Source organism: Teleopsis dalmanni, chromosome 2 (genome assembly GCF_002237135.1).
Source record: "Teleopsis dalmanni isolate 2A chromosome 2, ASM223713v2, whole genome shotgun sequence".
Lineage (NCBI taxonomy): Eukaryota > Metazoa > Arthropoda > Insecta > Diptera > Diopsidae > Teleopsis > Teleopsis dalmanni.
In genome coordinates this window covers 76,112,939-76,135,586 of record NC_051847.1, presented here as the reverse complement: position 1 = coordinate 76,135,586, position 22,648 = coordinate 76,112,939, and the positions used below count along the sequence as shown (strand labels likewise).

Here is a 22,648-nt window from a genome sequence, read left to right as displayed (position 1 = left end):
TAAAAAAAATATAACAAAAATACATAAAAAATTAAAAAAAATTAAGTAAAAATACATAAAAAATTAAAAAAAATACATAAAAAAAATTAAGTAAAAAAATCAAACAAAAAAAAATTAAAAAAAAATAAAAGTAAATTAAAAAAAAAAATTAAATTAATAAAAAAATAAAAATAAATAAAAAAATAAAAATTAAATAATAAAAAAATTTAAAAACAAATTAGTAAAAATAAAAGTAAATTAAATAAAAGTAAAAAAATTTAAAAACAAATTAGTAAAAATAAATTAAAAAATTAAATAAAAATTAAAAACAAATTAGTAAAAAGAATAAATAAAAAAAATTTAATAAAAAAAATTTGATAGAAAAAAATTTAATAAAAAAAAACCCTTTAATAAAATAAACATGTATATAAAATGTAAGAACATTATAAATGCAAAATACTGTTTAATACCTTAGATTAATTTTTTCAAAATTTTGGGAAGATTTAATATATTTAAACACATATTTTTAAGAAGGTATAGGTCAAAATGATTCAACTTATAATTAATAATAAAAAATACTGTCGGTTTAAGGATGCACAACCGCTTGGAGTTAATTTTTGAATGAAAAATGTTAGCATTTCTTAGAGATACTTAACTTTCAGTTTGAGTGTGGCAACATGAGTATTATTTTTATTTAATTGAGTATTAATGAGTATTTGTAGGATTTGGAGGACTCAGTACAACTTAAACATCACACAAAAAATGTTCAAGCTTTTCTTACTTTGATAAAAATACTGTTTACACTTAAAGCTACATTTCGTTTTGAGGCATTCCTTTTGACAACAACTCAATTTAAATTTGACCGCAGCGGCCATCACCCCAACTTAAATCGGTGGTTTCTCATCGGCGGCACTTTTCTTATGCTCTCCTTTCTTAGCCGATTTTGTTTCAACAACATTTATATTATAGGCCCGCATGCGGGCTTCATGCTCGAGTTGGCGATGACGTAAACGCACTTCATGCTCCTCACGCAAATGGTTCAGTTTCAATTCTTCCTGTTGACGGTAGTAATTAATTTTCAGATCCTGTTCCAACTGTTCAAAACGTAATTTTTGCTCATGCTCACGACGTGCATAGTCCATGTCAGCAACACGTGCGCGTTTCATCAAATCGAACAGACCCTTTTTAAATCTATCTTCTGCTGGAGGTATTGCGGTTGATTTATTGAGTATTTTTGAATTTGAATGATCAGCTAATGTTTTTACATAAGATTCTGCATGAATAGCAGCATCGTCGTCCATTGACGTGGAAAGCTAAAAAAACATATATAAACATTAGAAAAACATATAAACAATTATTTAAAAATATTTAACTATAAAATTTATTAAAAATATTTTTATGTTAATTATTAATTTTTATAATGATAGATAATAGCTATCATCTATTATCTATCAGATAAGTACTAGATAAGTATTGTACTAATATTAGTAAAAAAATAATATGATTCTTTACAGTTTATACGAAGATACATAATTTTTTGGAAAGTAGTCATTTACTTTCAAAAAATGTTGACCAGAATTATAGGTATTCTATACCACGTTGTTGTAGCCCGTAAAGATCTATGTAGCAGATAACATAAAATAATTGTTAATATGAATACAGGGGTTAAAATATTGTTGGATAAACCAAGTGTGTATTATGTGCCTTAAGTTAGATTAGGTTATGCCGTTGATCTAGCAGGATCCACTTGGGTCTGTTGGCTCATTGCGTTATGTATAAGGAAAAACTCAGAGGTTTAAAAACTACCTTAAACCTTTAATAATGATTAAAATGCTATTAAATGACAGGTTCTGCAGTTGGTCAAGATACTCAAAAAAAGAAGGTAGGAACCTTCCTAGAGTAGTAAAATCTATGGGCTGAACAAAAACAAAACTGATTTGGGCTACTGTCATCGTCCTGTGATAAGAATGATTAAAAGAGAGATTCAATCTTCTAGCATGTTCCCTAATCTACTATAACCACTGAGCAAATCTAACACATGACTGATATCTCTACAGAGCATTTCAATTTCTTTTTAATAAATACCCAACTTGCATTCAGATTTTTAAGTCTTATCTTTTAAAAAGTTCAGCAAAGAAAGAATTCAACGGTTTCTATGTTGCCAACCATAAGCCTAAATTTTTTAAATGATTCGAGTGATATCCTAAAGTACCTCATCTGGCTAGCGCGTTCGTTTGGAAATGTGTAGGAGTCAAAAACCGTCCTGGATATAAATTGACTAAATTTAAGAATTTTAAAACAGCTTGACTTTTTCATAGTATGTATATATTCTTAGTAAATATATCATCTACTTTCAGATAAGTTATAGTTTATCTAATGGCTATCACCTCCGCCTTAGAAAACCCTTGAATGATTAGAAAATCCATTGTGAGATTTGGTCAGTCTTTCCACTACTTGTTTTAGAGCCGTAGGTAAAAATGGTTAAACCCTCCCCTGAGGGTCTAGATCCGTTCACTATACAGTAATACCATACAATAGTAAAGGTCATAATAATATAAATATAGTCTAAAAGTACAATAGAACAGTCAATATTACAAACAAATCTATATCTATTTTCTGCTGGATAAGAACAATTTTGTGTAATGATCAAACACGATAGCAGACCTTGACTCAGTCAGGATATAAAAATATATATTTATATTTACAGGAGCTACAAATGTCTGTTAATACATATTACTACTCAAATAATGGATTAGCAGTTCAAAAATGTACTCGTATGTATTCTAAGTGTTAATTATGTGTCATTATGGTGAAATATCACCATCATGAACTTCGAATATCAGCTAATTTGGAATGCAGATTATACCTCGAAGATAAAGAAACAACTATGCATATTCCTTTGACTTTCCAGCTTCAACAATGCACTGAAGAAACTTATTTCATATGAAATTCCTGTCACCAAAACAGTTTAAAAACTCTTCTCTAGACTTAGTTCCGGACCTTGTACACAAAACTTTAAAGTGCTTTGTGTAATTAATAGTGAAATGTGTACAATAGGACTCTTCTTCGACTGTTGCACGATTTCACGACAATGATTTTAATAATAATAATAATATGATAGTAATGGCATAGGAAGCAAAATCATTAGTTAAGTCTTTATACTAATTAAGCTTACCTGTGGTTTACGTAGCCTTTTTGTTTTAACTCCAGCTACCTGCGCTGATGGCTCCGCTTTAACTGCATTAGCTGCTTTTTTATTGCGTGTAGGCGAAACTTGTTGCGTTTCATTTTGTGATTCAGCAGAAGGTGGTGGGGACGGTAAAGCACTAATTGATTCTTCTTGAGTATCATCACTAGCATTATTTGGCAAAGATGCTAATGGCATATCTTCATCCTCATCAACACTCAAATCTTTTTTTCCACCACTAAGGCGATGGCTGCGTGTGCTTACTGGTTCCTTTTGTAATTCTTCCATAAAATCAATTAAATTGAATGCATCTAAACTTGAGTCTTTAAACTTTTGCTGATACTCACGTTTAGCTGTGTTCTTCATGCTACGCCATTGTACTTGTATTTGTTCCAAAGAACGATGACGGAAATTGAGGGAATTAAACCTAAAAAAAAAAATAAACGTATATATTTTAAACATTTATAGAAAATGAAGTATAATTTGTATTTCATATTTATTAATATTTACTGTTTGGTTATCTGCAACCAGGCATTTCGTTTAGCTTTTATACTTGATGTATCCACATTGCGGTTCTCAACAAATTGCAATTTTGTTTTTATTACTTCCAGTAGTAAACACTTAAAATAATGTACAAAATATATATTAGCATTAATTAAATTATATTATTTAAATAAAGTTACTCTTTCTGCTTCTTCCCAATTTAGCGAACGTTTTTTGCGTGCACCTTTCTTTTTGCTGCTACCAGCTTCTTTCAGAGAATCATCTTCCAATTGCTCACTTAATTCAATATCCGCTTCCTCCCCATTACCGGAGCCAGAATTAATTAAGACTTTTTTAGTTTTTTCTCCCTTTTCACTTGCTTTGCTAGGTACTGAAGCGGCGGAATCATAAGCATCCTCAAGCTTCATCTTAACACGCAAACTTCTTTTATTTTGATCTTTATCCAAATTTACCAGAATTTTTGAAAATGCTATTAAAGTTTCCACTAAGAATTTTACTGTTGGAATTTTTGTTTATATCCATTCACTTGGAATAATTTGGAATGAAGAGAGCTGCCATATATTGCAGAATCCAAAAGCAGTAAATATGTTAAAATAATAGTATTGTATATAATTTGTGTGGATTTTATTCAAAAAAAAAACTAATTATAAAAGAATTGAAATTTAATAAAATTTAAAAATATTGATAGTTGATGAGAAAAATTTTAATACAATGAAATATTTTATATTATAACAGTATTCATTTTATATCAATACTACTGATCGTTATAAGTCACAATTGGTAAAAATTTTTTATGTCATGAATTTAAGTTAATAATTTTAATAACATTTAAGAATTATTAAATAATATTAATTAATTTATTAAAAATAATATACATATCAAATATTTAGTATTCTCCAATTGTGTTATTTCCAATTGTAAATTCCAATTGTGAATTTATTTTTTAAAAATATACGGCAACCCTGTACATTTGGTACCAATTTTGACATTTGGAAGTATTGCGTACGCGTGAAAGAAATAGACTAATTGTCATCGGTATTTTACAGGCAAGAAGAAGGTACATTTTTTTTTTGTTCAGCAAGAACGTGAAAAGTAAAGAGATTTTATTTGATATTTTAGAAAATGGCTTTCGGTGATTATCCAGCGGAATATAATCCAAAGGTTCATGGTCCTTACGACCCTGCCCGCTTCTATGGCAAAGGTAAAATAGTTTGACAAGCAAAAATTACGTAATGTAATTTACGTTCATTCTGTTACCTAAGTTAAAATATATTTATATATTTTTCTTTATGCAAAAATAACATGCTCCAATGTGTTTATTTGTAGCTGATGTTCCATTTGGACAAGTGAAACTGGGTGAATTGGGATCTTGGCTTGGACGCCGTAACAAGTCTCCAAGCGCAATTGCTGGTGCTTTCAGCCGTGCCTGGTGGCGTTGGCAACACAAATATGTGCAACCAAAACGTGCTGGTATTGCTCCATTCTTTCAAATCACATTTGCTGCCATGACATTCTTCTATGTCATCAACTACGGAAAAATCATTCACCACAGAAACTACAAATATCACTAAACCTTAGCTTTACTACTTGCAGTTTATCGGATGCGTTAGTGCTAGCAACTAAGGGCTATCTTCTTTCATTAATAATTTGGAATTAAAAAAAATTAAATATATTTTTTTGTTTTCTGAATAAATTAGAATAATTTGCGCCGAATAAAGAACGTGTTCCGAAGTTATATGTAAAGTTTTCTTCTTATTTTCCAAACTGATTTGCATTGAAGTTGAATAAGTACACAATCGATCACGGAAGTCTATTATTTATATGGATATAGTTGGAAAACGTTTCCCCTTTACATAAAGTCATATTCTTGATTCAAAATTTTTCGGTTTAGAAGTATTCCACGCTTTAGATAATTGGGTTTTTTCTTTGGATTTGGCCAAATAAACTACGTCATTCATAGTCAATGTTTCTGGCTATCCTGTGTTATTTACAGCAATTTTTATTACTTTTCTTTTGAGAGATTCAGCAGTAATAGAACGCACCTTTCTAGATTACATATCTTAATACTTCTACGTGAAGATAATAGGCATACTTCTTATAGAAGACATGCAACGCGTAGTAGGTCTACAACAAGTAATAGATCTATATCAAATAGTAGATCTATATCGAGCAATAGGTCCACATCGAGTAGTAGGTCTACATGGGGTATTAGTCGTACATCGACTAGTAGGCATACATCAACTAGTAGGCAAACATCAACTAGTATGCGTACATCGACTAGTAGGCATACATCAACTAGTAAGTCTACATCGAGTAGTAGCTCTATATCGAATAGTAGGTTAACATCGTGTAGTAGGTTTACATCGAGTAATACTTCTACATCAGGTAGTAATTCTACATCGACATTAGTGATTGTTTGTATTGTGATGCTCACAATGGAGTATTGCCTTTTAAGACAAAATACAACAAAAATAATTTTTATAGCTTAAATGTGATCAATGTTTTCTCTATAGGGAGATAAATATAAGACTGGGTACCTATTTTTAGATATTCTATTTTTTATATAGAGTTTTATGTGCCAAATTATCGTGCGAAATAAATGTTTATACTTGACTTAAGGTAAGAATATTTGAACTTGAAGATCAAATTTGAAGTTCTGTGCCATATGCAACATTTCTTTACGAGTAATCATGAATTGTTACGTGAATTTTATACTGCAGTGTAAATGAGATTAGCGAATGGTACATCATCAGGTGTGTTCCACGAGCTACTCGTAGTAAAACTCAAGTAAAATACAAAATGAGAGCGTAACACAAATAATGTGCCAAATTACGCTCTTTACACAGATTTTCATGAAACAGCTTTGTGTAAAGTCTGGTGAGAACACCAGTGCCGCGCAAGTAAACAATACAAAACTTTAAATCCAAACCAAAACAGCTGATTCATACATCAATACAGATTTTACTTGTGAAATAAAATGTACGAGTAAAGTCTGGTAAGCATTTTCAAATTTCGACAGGGATGTTACGCTCTCTCAAATACTCTCATTTACTTGAAAATTTACTGGTGGAACACACTTGTATATACACAGTGTTACTCAAAGTTACTACGAGTAGCTCGTGGAACAGAACAGATTTTTACTTGAAAACGTTACCGTACTTACTATGTTAACTGTTTTTCTAAGAAAGAAAATAAGTTTTCAAAGTCAGTTTTAACTTAATTTGACGCATGCGCTGCATGCAACTCCTCTCAGGAAAAAATATTAAAGTAGTATTTTTATCTGGTACGAATTTTTTTTTTTTAACTAAGAAATGAAACTTTCATCTTCACTGCAAAAATGATCAATCTAAATGAAACGTTTTGAAAATTAGTACTAAAAACATTTTAGAGATATTGGTGTCGAACACGTTAATTTTTATATTCCGTAGATAAAATGACAACTGTCAAATTGTAAAGTTTGAGATTTACTGCATAATTATTCAAGCGAAAAAAATGTGTTGAAAATTAGTTCTAAAAACATTTTAGAGATATTGGTGTCGCACGCGGCAACATTGAATGCAACTGTAAATTTTGCAAACAAATCGTATAATTTAACAATTCACTATTTTTCTATTGTAAAATTTTTTTCTATTGTATTTTTTCTATTGTAAATATTTAACAATACCAAAACTTCAGACCAAAGAAGATTAAAAAAAAAATAAGAATTACTCAAAAAATTGTATATAAAATATTCTGGATAATTCAAACAATATTCAAAATTTTAAGTAATGAGGTGAAAATATTACGCAGTACAAAAACAAAATATCAAATGCTACGCAATGGTACGTAATTATTTTCCCCACCCGGTCTTGTTATTTTGCCCACCCGGTCACCATTTTTTTTGAAGTGAAAACTTCTTATGGCGCGTTAGGCACTTTTTGGGTGAGCATTTTCAGCCGATTTGACAGATGAGATTTTACACAGATATACTCCGCGGGTATTTGTATAATATATGTATACTATACGCGCTCTTTGCATGGGCATTCGTTCGTGCTCTCGCGACAGACGAGATTACATACCTATATGTGTATTCAGAGTGTATAGGCATGCGAGAGCGCTGCATGCTATACGCAGTCTTTGCATGGGCATTCGTTCGTGCCCTCGCGACAGATTATTGCTATGCTACTGCTATCGCTCTCACTTTGACGAGAGCCATAGCAGAGCAGAGCACATCAAATTTAGTTGAGTCAAATCTAGTGTGTCTGCATTGTATGTCTGCATTGTGTGTCTGCATTAGTATGTCTGTTTTTGTGTGTGTGTTAAACAACAACGGCGGGAGCCGTAGCACATGAAAAAAAATGATCTGCTCTGCTCTCATCTCGCTATCATTTTTTTGCTGATTTCATCATCATCATTTTTCAAACCCTGATTTAAATATTTCATTTGACTTGTGTTGCTGCTATGGTATTGTGTTAAAAAAACAAAAAAAAACAAATCTAAAGTGTTAATAGAATTAATAAAAACATTGTTGTAGTGCTTTTGTATACTATAGTGTTATATTTTGTATACATTATTACAACTGCTGCTCGTCATCACTTAATTTAATTTTATAGCAAGTTTCAAAAGAGACAATCGTCCAGCAGGTGGGGTGGCTATTTATCATCGGTCCAATGATACTATGGCCACATTTTCTACAGATCATATGGAAGTGCATGCGAGATATACCAGTATGTTTAGCACTAATGTTTCGAATATTGGTGATATATGTATTTCCCAATGCCATTCTAATGGACAAACAATAATAATGGCTGCCGTTTATATTTCACCAAAACAGTCTTTACAAGCAATACGAGAGTTCTTGTATTCAAATTTATTCATTTATTCTAAAGCTGCTTCCGCAATATTTATGATGAAAATTAATAGAAGATTTGATCATTATACTATGATTTTGAGTGGAGATTTCAACATAAACTTTGCAGATGTCAAAAATCAATCATTAATTGACTTTTTATATCAAGAATTTGATTTAACGATGTCCAATGATCGCAATCTTAGCACAACAAAATACAAAACTACTATTGATGCAGTATTCACAAGATATATAAATAGATTTAAATCAAAATTGTTTATTTCATACTTTAGTTACCATAGACCTATTGTATCAGTTTTAGAATTTGATGAAAATCCTGATAATAATGATGAAAATGCTGATAATGATGATGTAAGAGTTGTTGAAATTATGGATGAGAACTGATAAATTTTGTATTTACTATTTACTAATATTTACTCATTTAAATAAAACCACTTCCTTCGAATATAGTTTCTATATTATTATACTTCATGTCCATTCAAAAAGTGCCCACATTGCTTGGATAAACTTGATTTTTTATGTACAATTTCTCATGTCGCGAGCGCACCTAAAAATGCTCACCCAAAAAAGTGCCTAACGCGCCATAAGTTCAAGTTTTCACTTCTGCCTGCACTCCCGGAGTGTTTTTCTCGGTTTTATGGGGTTTTTTAACGTTACAAATCCGTTGAGAGATTTTTTTGTTATATTACACAAAGAGGCACAATGATTCAAAATTTCATTTCAGTTCTTTTCTTTATCTTTTTTGCTTTAAGGCTCAGTAGGTGACGTAAGAAATTAATTCGAACCGAAATATACAACCAACCAAACCTGCGTATTTGATAGGAACGAAATAAACAAAAACGGTGTACTTTGTTTATTTCGTTCTTATCAAACACACAAGTTTGGTTGGTTGTGTATTTCTTTTTGAATTAATTTCTTACGTTACCTACCCTCTAACTGAGCCTTTAAACTTTGTTTATTAGGTGAGAGTTCAAGTAAATATACATAAAAGATTTTGTTATTTAGAATAATTATAAATTTCCTTTTTTATAATATGTCTGTTCTTAAATTATATTAAATTGTTTCTTCATTGACATATATATTATTAATAATAATTCATTTAGTTACTTGATATGCAATTTCAAACTTCGTGTCTGGTAGATTTATAGACCATGTACGCAATATTCAATATATAAGATTCAATATTTGTGTATTATTACTTTTGTAACCCACTGTATTGATTTCTTAAACTAATTCATTTTAATTTTTTTGTTAAAGTATCGAATAATTTAATATTTTATTATTTGTGTGAGTGAAGAGTCAATTGTTTTATTAAGGAATGTTTTAAAGTTTTCCAACAGGGATTTGAGAAAGCTTGTTTTTATATAAAAAATTTCTTAAATGCAACATAAACATAACTATTGTGAATTATTATTATTGCTATATTATTATTGTGAATGCTACAAATAAACGAATGTCAAAAAAATTAATTTGCCAGAAATTTTAGTTAGCGCTGGAACTTGCCGACATTACTTACGTTTTGATAAAAATATTTAGTAATATTTTTTTCTCGCTACACACACTGCACAGCGATGGAATCTAATAATGTTAAGCGTTTGAATGGTGATACAATAACACCACAAATAAAAGGTCCAAATGATGAATTATTCCAAGCGGCAAATAAAGCATATTTCAATGGGTTCCGAAAGATGGGTGTTATACCAAGACCTTCCGATATAATAGAAACACATGAAACGCTTCCACACGTATGTGCACAATGTTCGGAAGCATATCCAACTCCACATTTATTGGATATGCACGTTGCTGAAATACATGATTCTTATTTTGAAGCACTGGTTCGCAAAGGCGAGAAACCGATGTATGCGTGTTTCTTCATGAACTGCAGCATTAAATCCTATAGCTACGCTGAACGTAATAAACACTGTGTGAAGGTACACAAGTTTCCAAAAAACTTTAGATGGTTTCAGTTGCGTAAAAAAGAGCAAGACCGTCAAGCTGATATGGATCCAAAGAAAGAGCAAAGCAATGATAATGTTGCAGCAGCAAAGGTTGAAAAAGCCGCACCCTCTCATTACAGAAACTTTACATTTGGTCATCATAGGGTTAAAGCCTTCCAAGGCACAACAAATCGTAAAGGTCCGGAGAAAACGGTTAAAGCCTTGGAAAATTTAACTGAAATGAATGACGCATTAGATGAAGTCTAAACATTGCATTTCAATGTTTTCAGCAGTTATTTAATAGTTGAAATATTTATTTATAATTTTATGTTAATGCAATTTTAAAACGATAATACAAAATTAAATGAATTAACAATTTTTCAAATTTACATTGTTTTTATTTGTGTGTAATAGAACTTATTTTTGTTGTATAAATTAAGGGCGTAACTGCTATATTCAACATAGCAGTCTGCACTCCACTTTTAAATAAACAATTTACTTTGTCTTCGCGATTCTGAAAAAAAAAATATTTTGTCATATATTATAAAACATTTAAATAGCAAATCCTTACTTTGCAGTATTAACATTAATGTAATGGTAGGCGACCACCAACAGAAATAGAAAGACTCCGAGAACGTTGGAGAAAACAGCTAATTGGACGTCTGTTATCATCTTTGCTTGGAATGCTGCAAAAAGACACAAAACAAGAACTTCAGAGACACGTCATTTACAAATTTACTTTCATATACGCTTTTATAGAAATAATTAAATATATATGTCTACTTAAAAGTTAAAATAAAATGTATTAAATTTTTATTTAAGCACCTTTATTTATTATCTATAAATATAAATATTGACTTCACCGGTGTGTATTAACTATTTTTGTTAATGTCGTCTTCAGTTTTACTGTTTCGATAATTTTTTTATCGATTGCTACTAAATGTCATATTTCAACAACAAAAGTGCAGAGAGTAATCGGCTAGAAGTCACTACAAAGTTAGTAAATCTGACGTTTTTGATTGGGTTATGTGGCGAAAACAAAAAAGGCGAGTTTAGGTAAATTGATAGTAAATTGTGGGAAATAGGGTGTTAGGTGTTACAATCGTAAAAATTTTGTAAGACGTTTAATAAATATATAAATAAATATGTTATATACATAAGTGCAGTGCAAAAAATTCCTAGGAAATTTCAATTTACACGGACTCGCCCACGGCCTCAATTATATATTTCATTTAATTTGATTTAGAATGAATTACGTTTTACTTGATAATAATTAAGGTCTGTTAAGGTCTGTTGAATATTTTTATTGAGTATGTTCAGTGTCGAATTCTTACAAAATTCAAATGGAACACTGCATTTTATTAATAATAATAATTAAGGTCTATTTAATAATTTTATTGAGTATGTTCAGTGTCGAGTTCTTACAAAATTCAAATGGTACACTGCATTTTATTAATAATAATAATTAAGGTCTGTTTAATATTTTTATTGAGTATGTTCAGTGTCAAATTCTTACAAAATTCAAATGGAACACTGCATGATTTTTGGCCTGTGCCAAAAAAATGTTGCAAGAAGATTAAATTTGCCTTCAAACCTTACAATATAAACTGAAAACATGTTTTTAACTTTGATTATTCACTTTTTGGGAAGTAGAGGTTCTAAAAAGAGGTACATCGTTTTAAAGAAAATGCAACCACCAAACATTTGTTTACCTTTTTTGTAAATAAGTCAAAAACAGTTTTCTCTAACTGTCAAAATGCCATAATGAGCTTTTATTTAGGGTATGTTCAATGTATTCCTTTGCATTTGGAACGCATGTGAACGATGTCGGGACGCATTCATACAGAATGTGATGGAATGGCTCATTCGCGCTTGAAATTTTGTATGCAAGAAAGAGCCATTCGCTTCTCATTTTGGATTTTGGACTAAAATGAGCCATTTTCGGTCAGTGTAGGTAAATGCCGTATAAGAGTGACATGCATTACATTATACATTAATGTTAGTTTATTTTTAATTAAAGTTTTAAATAATATATTAAAAATTTCCGATAATATATAAATAAATAATATGTATTTTTTATTTATATAATTTAAATATATGTAAAAAAAATATATTAATAAATATATATATATATATGTAAAGATTTTTTTCGTGTAATTAGAATTTTTTCTAACGTGTTTATAAAATATATATACAAAAGTTGCCCACTGTGCTCAAAGCACATTCGTTTACAGTTTTTTTTTTTTACTTTATTCTTTTTCGTAAATAAAAACATATGATTTCAAATTTTTCTTCTTATGCTTTTCTATATATTAATAAACACACGTGCAGTTAGACTTTTAAATTATAATTTATTATTAAAATAATAAATGTTTAATTATTATTTGAAATAAAAAATTATTTGTAAAAGTCATAATGTCGAGCTCTTCTGACAGCGACTATGACGTCGAGCAATACGTGAAGCCAACACGCGTAAGGCGAACCGTAAATGATGACACCGCCGATTTGTTAGGAAATTTTGACGATGAAAAACGTAAACAAATATGCGATGGCACCTATGAAGAAAAACATTCTGAAGGTGAGCCATCAATGTCTGAAGATGAAGATAATGAGACAATAGATGAAAATGCTGTAAATAACAAATCTACTAGTGATAATGAAGTGGATTCTGCGACGGATCCTAGTTCTAAACAGAATGGTGGCTTGTCCAAAGAGCAGCTACAATCTTTGCTACGTGGTGCCTCCAAAGTGAATCGACACGTGCTCTATGTAACGAATTTAAATTTTGATACAACAAAAGAGGATCTGGAAGCGTACTTTAGCACAGCAGGCACAGTTAAATCAGTACGAATACCAAAAAAACGGCGCGGTGGGTTTGCATTCGTGGAAATGTTGGATATTGAAGGGTTCCAGCGTGGTTTCCAGTTGCACAACAGTGAATTGCATGGGCGAAATATAAAAGTGCAAATATCTGAAGGTGGAAAGAAGAAATCAGCCAACAAGAAAAATATAATTAAACAGAAAAATCGTAAATTAGCCGAAATGCGTAATGAGCAAAAAACGTTTACGAAGAGTGGTAAATTCTATGACAAGGATCTGAAAAAAGAAAAGGCCAAGGAACTCTTAGCGCGAAAACGTTGGCGTAAGAAGCCAATGAATGGAAGTGCGAAAACTTAATACAAATAAAAAAGTTTTTAAATTTATTTTATGTTTTATAATTATTTAAATACTTAAAAATATTTACAATATAAATTTAAACAAAATTCTAAATTAATTTAACCAACGTATTATGTAGAAATTCTTTTTCCCTACTCTCAATAAGGACAAATTATTTTTAAGTACGTGAATACCGTGGGTAATTACTTCTGCTATATTTTGTGTACGCTTCTGGTTAATATAAAATCCACCAGCGGTTATGATGCGCACAGCGTCAGCTAAATAGAATCAAAAATGATTAACATAATCTGCAAAATAGAATTTTTTTCAACTTACATTCTGTGGGAAAGCATTTCGCTTTCATAGCCAATTGTAAAATTGACATACCAGGCTCTGGAAGTATGTCTACGAGTGTGGCACCAGCAAAAGTTTGTGTAATTTCTGTATAATTAAGTTCACCTAATCCTTCAACATTTCCTTTGTACAGCGCATCTGTTACACGTTCAGCTTGTTTAAGACCACTCTCTATAAATGTTATGCTAGAATATTTAATAACACATTAAAGTTAGTTACTACACTGACCTCCATGCACGAGCAGTGTTACATCTTCTGCCAATATAGTTTGTGCTTTACGCTTTTCTGGTTCCTTTCGATGATTACTCATTAATTCCTCAATATCTGGCAGCGGTAAGAATGTAAACAACTTAAGCAATTTCTCTACTTCGGAATCGGGTGTGCGTACAAAAAACTGATAAAGTCCAAAAGTAGAGGTTTTATCAGCATCCAACCACACTGCGTTGCCAGCAGATTTGCCAAATTTATCACCTTCCTCATTGGAAACAATGGGAAGTGTCATACCAAAAACTTCTTTGCGTGCTGTGCGACTGATCAATTCATGTCCGGTCATTAAATTACCCATTTGATCCGAGCCACCCATTTGAAAACGACAATTGTAATTATTGCAAAGATGTAACCAATCGTAGGCTTGAAAAATTTGATAGGTAAATTCGGTAAAACTCATGCCAGCTTCTGATTCTAGACGTGTTTGCACTGAGGAACGAGATAACATGGAACCTAAACGGAAATGTCGACCCATATTGGCAATAAAATCTACAAAATTTAAATTAGCATACCATTCGGCGTTGTTGACTACTCTGAAGAAAAGGTTCTAGATTATTAAATGGTTTGATTTTTTATTCTAAATGATTTTATTACCTCAATTCTGGTAATTTTTGTCTATGTTTTTTATCGTCCCATAGTAAGTCTTGATGATTTTGAAAAATACGTTTCAATTGATTTGTAATGCCTTGTAAATTTTCTTCAATTACAGTGTGGCCCAATTGGTTGCGCTCAGTCTTTCGTCCGCTAGGATCACCAACTAAACCTGTTGCACCACCAACCTGAAAGTAAGAATGTTTATTAGGTTATATGCAGTGAAAACTCACCTAAAGATATACATATGTAAATTAAATTCACTTTATTATTAATTGGAAGAATTTAATCGCTTTTGGTTGGACACACCATTTGAACAAACAGTAGTTGATTGGGTATAAGTGTCCGCTCAAGGGTTATTTTCAAACCTATGCACTTAGTACATGCTAAAGTAATTATATAGCGTATTCCCAATGCTAAGTCCCTCGGTGCTAGCATTATACGCAGATGACACGTGAATGTTATATTCTGATAAACATGCCATAAATATAACCAACACGTTGCCAGAGCATGTTAATCTCATCCTGGAACTCTTCCAGGAATGGTACACTAAAATAGCAATGGGTAAATTAAGGCCCCGTTTATAACTCGTAAACACAGGTAACATTCACCGAGAGTGAGAGTTGGTGACATTGCGATAAATTGGGAGGACAGCAGCAAATACCTGGGAATCACGTTTGATAAGACAAAAGAAGTAGTTGCGCAAAAACACTGCAATGCTTACAGACACTTTTTAAACACAATAATTTTAGCGCTAAGAACTGAAAGTTGATCTACGGCCAGATAATCAGACCGGTACTACTCTAAGGGTGTGTTACGTATAGCAAAGCTGCCAACTTTACTATCTAGAAACTACAAGTTGTTTACAATCAGGATTTCTGAAGATTTTTCAAAGTGCCATGGTATATCCGCACGAATAACATGCTAAGAGACCTCAGAATAGACTCGATCAAAAAATACATAAGGAACAGAGCTCTGTGGCTATACGCGAAAACTGACAGGCTGCTCTACATAGCACTATCTAATCTCAGAGCAGTCACTAGCAGTATCTTAGATCAGTCAGCGTATAATCAGCGAAGTTTGTGAGGAATACATAAATTAGTCAAAGAGAAGGGAGGGACTCTATAAATACTCCCCAGCTAAGAAAGAGTAAAAGTGCTCAGTTGCACTAAATCGGAAAAAACTCAACATAAGACTTCCAATATTTTAACCAAACGGGCAGTGTTAGTTATACAAAACATATTACATAAAATGATAAATAATTTATCAACCTTATAGACCTTATAATCCCTACTGATATTGATATTATTGTAGGTCATAACATAATAATTACTAATTTATATACAAGTAACCCTTATATGTCAACATACTTACCAATGCTATTGGATTATGTCCTGCTCGTTGACAATGCAATAGTCCCATTATAACTAGTAAATTTCCAACGTGCAAACTGCTCGCTGTAGGATCAAAGCCGGCATAAATAGTTTGTGGTGATTTTTCAAACAATTTAGTCATTTGAGGTCTGCAGAATGGTAGGTAAAGAAATAAAATAACAATTATATTGAAAATAATATAGAAATGTCTTTACCCCGCTGTGTCTGGGAATAAATCCTGAAAAAAACCACGATTTGATAGCGAAAGCAGGTTACGATTTGTAAAACTTTTCCGTTGTTGCAAAATTCTGCATTGAGCAGAAAGAAATCTTAACTTAACGCGAAACATACTTAACTTTAAATATTAAAATAAATTTAGATTTTAATTAATGTTTTATAAATATTAAATTTACACCAAATGCATTGGAAGATGTGTGGTTATATGAAAAACATATGTTGACAACGTAACAAACGTTAATGAGCCAGACGTGCAAATACCAAAGCAGAAGCAAATGTGTTTAACAGTATACGTAAGTATTTAAATAGCTTAAATTATTAATAAAATGTATAAAAATAATATATTTTTAATAAATAGAAATTAATTTATGTATTATTTATAATGAAAAACATTTTATTGCTTAACTGACAGTTACGAGTTTCGAAGTTGTCTTTCCTATTCTTTACAAGTGTCAGCTGTTTCGTTACGTTATGCCGCATACATGCGCACTGTTTTGTTTAATTTTTTTTACATTTTTTCTAACAAAATGCAATCAGCTGTTTGTTACGTATTCTCCGGTTTTTGTTGTTATTCACATTTCACGTTTAAATATTTGGAATAAAATGTTTCGTTTACGTTGCTATTATAAAAATGTAAATAAAAATCTGCAAATTCTTTTCAAAGAGCAAAGATGTAGCAAAGCTACTAGTTCCATAATAGATAAAAAATCAGATGCAGTTAGCGCAGGAGGAGAGCAACGTGGTTCCACTGTCAAAACGGCGCCAACGGACGTAAAACCAAAAGCACGTTTGCCATTAGTAAAAACATTCTTCTTAGGCGAAGTGGATAAAGATTTATTAGCCTTTCCCGAAGTTATAGTTCGTGAGGATATGACAGACTTACAAAATGCGATACTGCCGTTTAAAGGATTCTTTAAAAGTGAAGAAAGTAAAACCTTAAACACAGATACAATGAATCAGATAAAGGATTTGGGTTTATATGGCACAAATGCACCTATTGACTATGACGGAAAAGGTTGGGACTGGAGTGCTAGCTTAATAGCAAGTGAACCAGAATCAGATAATATGGAAGCTGCTCTAGCTTTATTGTCACATCGAGTCATCATTGATATATTAAAAGAGCAAGGCAATGAATCACATCAGAAATTTTTACAACAATTAACTAACGGTAACTATGACTTATATGTGTATATCTATATATATAATATATAAATACGTTGTTATTTTAAAGGTGAACTTGTTGGAGCTGAAGCAATTTTTGAATATAACGTACCAGAATTTGATTTTTTCAACACAAAAGCAAAACCAAACCTAGAGGATAAAACTTGGGTAATAAATGGAGAAAAAGCATATGTAGTTACTGGTCCACTTCCAGAAGGAAGTAGAAATCTATTTCTGGTAATTGCACAAACTCAACGTCCAAATGTAAAAGGTGATGCTGCGAATGGTAGCACATTGTTTTTGGTTGATGCCGCAACGCCTGGTGTTAAGCTTGGAGAGCTGCATTCTACCATTAGCTGCAATGGACTACAAATGCGAAGAGTGCAATTCCAAAACATTACTTTACCCGATAGTTGTGTAATTGGTGAACCATTTGAAGGTGGTCAGGCTGCTGAGACTTTAGTTCGGTCGCAGCGTTTACGCATGTCAATGGTTGGGCTAGGCTTATCTAAAGCTATTGTTCAAGATATGGCAAAATATTGTGTGAATAATAAACAATGCGGTGTGGATTTAAAGTAAGTTTTATTGTACTCCATGTAAACATTTTAATGATTTTCTTTATGTTCCATTCAAAGAGATTTAGATATTGTACGTACACATTTATCAAAATCGCTCTGCACCACCTACGCGCTAGAGAGCATGATTTACTACACTGCTGGTCTTTTAGATGAGTTCAAAGAACAAGATGTTGGCATGGAAGTTGCAATAACAAAGGTATAATTAATTCTACAAATAAAAATAAAAAATATAATAATTAATTTAATAACAAAACTAAATTTGTAATTAATTAGTGTTACGGTTTAACGAATGTTTTCAAAGCTGCGTGCAAATGGATGGATATGTTGGGACCCAAATCTATACTCACTTCACAAGCAACTGAAAAAAGTTTACGCAAAGCTGCGCAGCTATATGCACAGGGTGAATCCATGGACACACTTAGATTATTCATTGCAGTTACCGGTTTGCAACATGCTGGCGTAAGTTTCCAATACACGCATGTAATAAAAAGAAAATTAACAGTTTTATCTTAAATACCAATATAGGTGTTGATGCAAGACAATATACGAAAGTTCCGTAATCCGCTTTTTCATCCTGGAGCAATTTTCGATAAAATTTTTAAAACTGGCAATGTTGATGAACCCAAAACTAATATGCGTTTAGGTGAAGCTCTTCATCCATCTTTAGATACTGCGGCTCAATTGTTTGAACACTCAGTGGCACGTTTACACATGAGCGCTGAATTATTGTTAACTCGTTATGGCACCACTATCCTAGAACAACACAATGAGTTAAATCGTACAACTGAAATAGTAATGCATCTCTATGCTATGTTTGCCAGTCTTTCGCGTGCTTCACGATCCTATTGCATTGGATTGACACTGTCTAAACGTGAAGTATTGCTCGCCTCTAGCATTTGCATACATGGACACGACCGCGTAAAAGTTCTTGTAAACGAAATCTTTGTTGGTGAATATACGAATAACGATACTAATCTAAGAAATTTAGCTAATGAATTAATTAAGAACAAATCATATTTCCCAGAACATCCACTAACATACAATTTCTAAAGATCGACAATTTTATGTAAATTTACTCGTTAATAGCTGCTTTAAGTTTATGTATATGAAAATAAATTATAATTTCATTAAAACGGTTTTAATTATTAAATAAGTTATAAATTGCAACAATATATCATATTTCTATTATATAGAATAGTTTAAAAAGGTCTATTTCCGACTTTACATGAAACAAAAGAAACTAGTTTTATATATTAAGCTCTTCATATATAATTATGTATAAATGCTTGTATCCCTTTGTGGGATGTTGATCAGATCTTGATCGTCGAGATAACAAGTGGCTTCGAGCCGTAGACCCGGCCGTTCTTGGAATCATGTTTTTATCATATACTTCAGCTAATTTCTATTAAAGTGTAATAAGTGTAGAATAATACCACCACCTTTCCAAACACCTAAATGTACATTAAATAATAAAACTTGTGGAATCTTGTGTTTGTAGTGGTAACAAGCGGAGATCTATCAAACAGGTAACATGAAAGGAACTACAACTACGTATACATGGGTTAATATGTAAGTAGGTGATGATAATACGAGAGGGAAGCGGAATGTTTAGGATTAAATATGGATTGGGGCTGCATTGAATTTTAATTGAAGTTAATGAAGACCAAGTTGGAAAAACTTACTCGTTCGATGGGAGCAAATCTGCCTCTCCAATGTGGCGGAAAAAAAAATAGATGGAACTCAAGTAAATGTTCGCATTGGGACATGAAAACGTATACACAACATCATAATGGATCAAGCTACAGTTGTGTCACAAATTGGATATTGACACATTTATGCGTGACAAGTTACTGTTTACCAACTGGCTGTATCCTTATCTCATTTGAGCAAGAACAGTTCTGCTGCATGTGGTAAGCGTCGTTTTTTCCAGGTGATAATAGGTGAAGATCGATTTAGAACTTTGTTGCAAAGCAATCGTAGTCTCGAAGAGAATAATGAATATGTTTGGCGGGCTATAAGTTCACGTTTTTATTCGACCTCACATATATTCACTCTATTGTTATAACGAATAGTTCCAAAAGGGACTACACCAGTAGTTACAATAACGCCTCCTCCAAAAAAAGTTCATAATATCCCTATTATTTTGGGAAATATGTAAATTGTTTTTGTTTTAAAAAACATTATAATTAACGCAGTATATGCTAAGATAATACGACAAAGTAACGTCAATAAGGAAACTGTTTCTTAGAGAGATATGGACATCCCATAATTTCAGAAATATGACCATAATAGTTCCGAATCCGAAGAAGAGCTAAGAGTAAAGATAGAGATAGGCCTATGTTGCAAGATATGTATGTTGGCAAACATTTCACCGTCTATAATGTAAAATAATCACCAATCTCTTAATATCTTAACCTATCTTAAAGAAGTTTGAATTTTACCACCAAATCTATTAAAATATACGTTAAGTTTAGCTTTGACTTTCGTCAAAATAAATTTACAATCATCTTGTTTTTGTGTCATGTTTTTCTGTTGGAAATATAGAATTCATATTTTAGGTTATGTTAGGGATTAGGATTAGATTAGGTACTATTGCAGTCAGTCTACATAACCAACTTACTAAAACTGATCGATCCATTGTTACAACACTATTATAATCTTCTAAATTCTGCTTTTATCTGCTATCGACTTAAATCATCTAATAATGGCTTCTTAATATTTCGAACGCTATTGAACGCTTTCGAACTTATATTCGTATCCATCTCAAAAAAATTTGTATTCATGTATATGCCAATGACTTTAAGAATATTTAAAACATTTCTTAGTATTAGATTATTTGATTGATGTTTTTGTCTTGATCCGCCTATAATCCAATGGAATTTTTTTCCTTACTACATATAATATCTGCCTTGGTCTATTGCAAAGAATCTAAAATGGTACAGTGAACGCCTTATCAGTTGTTTTTATAATCCATCACGGATTACGACATATTACTAAAGGTGTGCAAGGAGTAAATAATAATCAGTACAAAATCAGATATATGTAAATATGTATATAATAAAAAAGTTCGAAAATTGTTGTGGGGTGTGTTGTGTTCACTATACTTTCCAATAATAAAGCTCGTATTTATTGTCTATATTCTTCCGTTTCACTTAAAAAACTTAAAATATTTATAAAAAAAATCACTTTTAAATTATGCTTGAAAGGGCCTTAAATAAATAATAAGAAACCAAGCTCGAAATAATACTAACGCAGTCACAGGGTAGGACTTTGTAGGACAAGGTCTCTACGAATGTGAGTTGGATGGGTTTTAGTCCGTGTGAGTCGAGCACTTACTTTCCGGGGCGCCTCCTCACCATCATAAAAAGGACCTATTAAAAATATTTATAATAAATTAAAAATATTTTTATCTTAACTATTTCAGTTATATCTAAAAAAGTTATTATATATTGACATAGGGAATGTAATTATTATGTTGAGGCTAGTTAAATCAGTGCACTTGAGCACTTATACTCTCTATTAACTGAGGGATTTCTTCATAACCTCTCCCTACGCCTTGACTGGGTTATTGTTTATTACTTCTGCAGACTAAGCTATAACTGACCTCAGATCTGCATATCTTCCCGAGGAGTCTGTAAGCGTTCTAAGATTCGATAACGCGGTGTTGGTAAGCCTGTCAGTTTTCGTAAATAATTTCAGGGCTTTATCCTTTATGTATTTTTTGATCGGATCAATCTTGAGGTCTCTGAAGGTGTGCTCATGTACCATGGCACCTTAAAAAGTCTTCTCAGAGCCTGGCTTTGTACAATTTCTAGCTGGCGAATAGTAGTATTTGAGGCTTTGCTAAACGCTACACATCCACATAAAAGTGACGGACGAATTATTTGGTTATACATCAGCTTCTTGTTCTTAGCATTGAGATTTTAATTTTTGAATAGCGGTTGGAAGTGATGAAGAAATTTACCACAGATAATTCTTTTCAGTTTAACATATTTAAGTCATGTGAATCGTTTGTCCAATGTGATGCCAAGATATGTAATGCTATCCTCCCAGTTTATTACCATAACACCCACTCTCCAGTGGCGTAACTACATTTTTTAGCCCTATAAGCAACTACTAACTAAAGGACCCCTACTAACATCTTTTTATACCCTTTACACGAAAAAGTGTAAAAAGGGTATATAAAGTTTGTCCAGATTTTCATAACGTCCAGATTAAAGGAAACGTCGCAAATACTATAAAGTATATATCAGTAAAGTATATATATACCTTTTCAGTTCAAACTACTCTCTCAGCTTTTGAACTCTTCGAATGAAACTTTACACACATATTTTTTGGGAGCGGCCTGATCACCATATGATTTGATTGAAACTAAACTACTATTTCTTATAGCTGTCATATAAACTTAACAACCGGATATGGGGTTTCTCCGTTTTTAATAAAGATACTCCAATGAAATTTGGTATACCAAATTT

The 22,648-nt window shown here is 31.7% G+C and overlaps 6 protein-coding genes across 6 annotated transcripts; 4 read left to right on the top strand and 2 right to left on the bottom strand.

Annotated features, from left to right (window-relative positions):
* Positions 1-464: 464 nt before the first annotated feature.
* Positions 465-4,308, bottom strand: LOC119684132. Its single transcript, XM_038098093.1, has 4 exons — positions 3,850-4,308; positions 3,677-3,786; positions 3,155-3,593; positions 465-1,292 (listed from the first exon to the last, which is right to left on the bottom strand). The coding sequence occupies exons 1-4, from the start codon at positions 4,075-4,077 to the stop codon at positions 864-866; spliced, it is 1,206 nt and encodes a 401-aa protein (XP_037954021.1). The 5' UTR covers positions 4,078-4,308; the 3' UTR covers positions 465-863.
* Positions 4,309-4,616: 308 nt separating this feature from the next.
* LOC119681040 (putative ATP synthase subunit f, mitochondrial) lies at positions 4,617-5,407 on the top strand. The gene is made up of 3 exons (XM_038094104.1): positions 4,617-4,727; positions 4,790-4,871; positions 4,997-5,407. Exons 2-3 carry the CDS (start codon positions 4,793-4,795, stop codon positions 5,239-5,241), a joined length of 324 nt encoding a protein of 107 aa, XP_037950032.1. The 5' UTR covers positions 4,617-4,727; positions 4,790-4,792; the 3' UTR covers positions 5,242-5,407.
* A 4,602-nt stretch (positions 5,408-10,009) lies between these two features.
* LOC119682225 (protein lethal(2)k10201-like) lies at positions 10,010-10,741 on the top strand. Its single transcript, XM_038095597.1, has one exon. It carries the CDS (start codon positions 10,091-10,093, stop codon positions 10,721-10,723), a length of 633 nt encoding a protein of 210 aa, XP_037951525.1. The 5' UTR covers positions 10,010-10,090; the 3' UTR covers positions 10,724-10,741.
* A 2,055-nt stretch (positions 10,742-12,796) lies between these two features.
* On the top strand, positions 12,797-13,645 carry LOC119682370 (polyadenylate-binding protein 2-like). Its single transcript, XM_038095786.1, has one exon. It carries the CDS (start codon positions 12,872-12,874, stop codon positions 13,631-13,633), a length of 762 nt encoding a protein of 253 aa, XP_037951714.1. The 5' UTR covers positions 12,797-12,871; the 3' UTR covers positions 13,634-13,645.
* A 50-nt stretch (positions 13,646-13,695) lies between these two features.
* On the bottom strand, positions 13,696-16,546 carry LOC119674879 (tyrosine--tRNA ligase, mitochondrial-like). The gene is made up of 6 exons (XM_038086035.1): positions 16,413-16,546; positions 16,199-16,346; positions 14,828-15,012; positions 14,195-14,766; positions 13,949-14,137; positions 13,696-13,890 (listed from the first exon to the last, which is right to left on the bottom strand). Exons 1-6 carry the CDS (start codon positions 16,544-16,546, stop codon positions 13,727-13,729), a joined length of 1,392 nt encoding a protein of 463 aa, XP_037941963.1. The 3' UTR covers positions 13,696-13,726.
* A 437-nt stretch (positions 16,547-16,983) lies between these two features.
* LOC119684340 (complex I assembly factor ACAD9, mitochondrial-like) lies at positions 16,984-19,257 on the top strand. Its single transcript, XM_038098367.1, has 5 exons — positions 16,984-17,602; positions 17,666-18,170; positions 18,231-18,369; positions 18,447-18,632; positions 18,699-19,257. Exons 1-5 carry the CDS (start codon positions 17,038-17,040, stop codon positions 19,221-19,223), a joined length of 1,920 nt encoding a protein of 639 aa, XP_037954295.1. The 5' UTR covers positions 16,984-17,037; the 3' UTR covers positions 19,224-19,257.
* Positions 19,258-22,648: the final 3,391 nt, after the last annotated feature.

What these genes read in the sequence shown, in the direction of transcription:
- LOC119684132 (XM_038098093.1), bottom strand. Translation starts at nt 4,077, where the DNA reads ATGAAGCTTGAGGATGCTTATGATTCCGCCGCTTCAGTACCTAGCAAA. An exon ending in ATTGGGAAGAAGCAGAAAGA is followed by an intron (nt 3,787 to 3,849) that starts GTAACTTTATTT and finishes CATTATTTTAAG; the next exon opens with TGTTTACTACTGGAAGTAAT. An exon ending in AAAGGCTACGTAAACCACAG is followed by an intron (nt 1,293 to 3,154) that starts GTAAGCTTAATT and finishes ATGTTTTTTTAG; the next exon opens with CTTTCCACGTCAATGGACGA.
- LOC119681040 (XM_038094104.1), top strand. Translation starts at nt 4,793, where the DNA reads ATGGCTTTCGGTGATTATCCAGCGGAATATAATCCAAAGGTTCATGGT. An exon ending in TGCCCGCTTCTATGGCAAAG is followed by an intron (nt 4,872 to 4,996) that starts GTAAAATAGTTT and finishes GTTTATTTGTAG; the next exon opens with CTGATGTTCCATTTGGACAA.
- LOC119682225 (XM_038095597.1), top strand. Translation starts at nt 10,091, where the DNA reads ATGGAATCTAATAATGTTAAGCGTTTGAATGGTGATACAATAACACCA.
- LOC119682370 (XM_038095786.1), top strand. Translation starts at nt 12,872, where the DNA reads ATGTCGAGCTCTTCTGACAGCGACTATGACGTCGAGCAATACGTGAAG.
- LOC119674879 (XM_038086035.1), bottom strand. Translation starts at nt 16,546, where the DNA reads ATGTTTCGCGTTAAGTTAAGATTTCTTTCTGCTCAATGCAGAATTTTG. An exon ending in GACATAATCCAATAGCATTG is followed by an intron (nt 15,013 to 16,198) that starts GTAAGTATGTTG and finishes TCTTACTTTCAG; the next exon opens with GTTGGTGGTGCAACAGGTTT. An exon ending in AACACTGCTCGTGCATGGAG is followed by an intron (nt 14,138 to 14,194) that starts GTCAGTGTAGTA and finishes TAACATTTATAG; the next exon opens with AGAGTGGTCTTAAACAAGCT.
- LOC119684340 (XM_038098367.1), top strand. Translation starts at nt 17,038, where the DNA reads ATGTTTCGTTTACGTTGCTATTATAAAAATGTAAATAAAAATCTGCAA. An exon ending in TTTACAACAATTAACTAACG is followed by an intron (nt 17,603 to 17,665) that starts GTAACTATGACT and finishes GTTATTTTAAAG; the next exon opens with GTGAACTTGTTGGAGCTGAA. An exon ending in CCGGTTTGCAACATGCTGGC is followed by an intron (nt 18,633 to 18,698) that starts GTAAGTTTCCAA and finishes ATACCAATATAG; the next exon opens with GTGTTGATGCAAGACAATAT.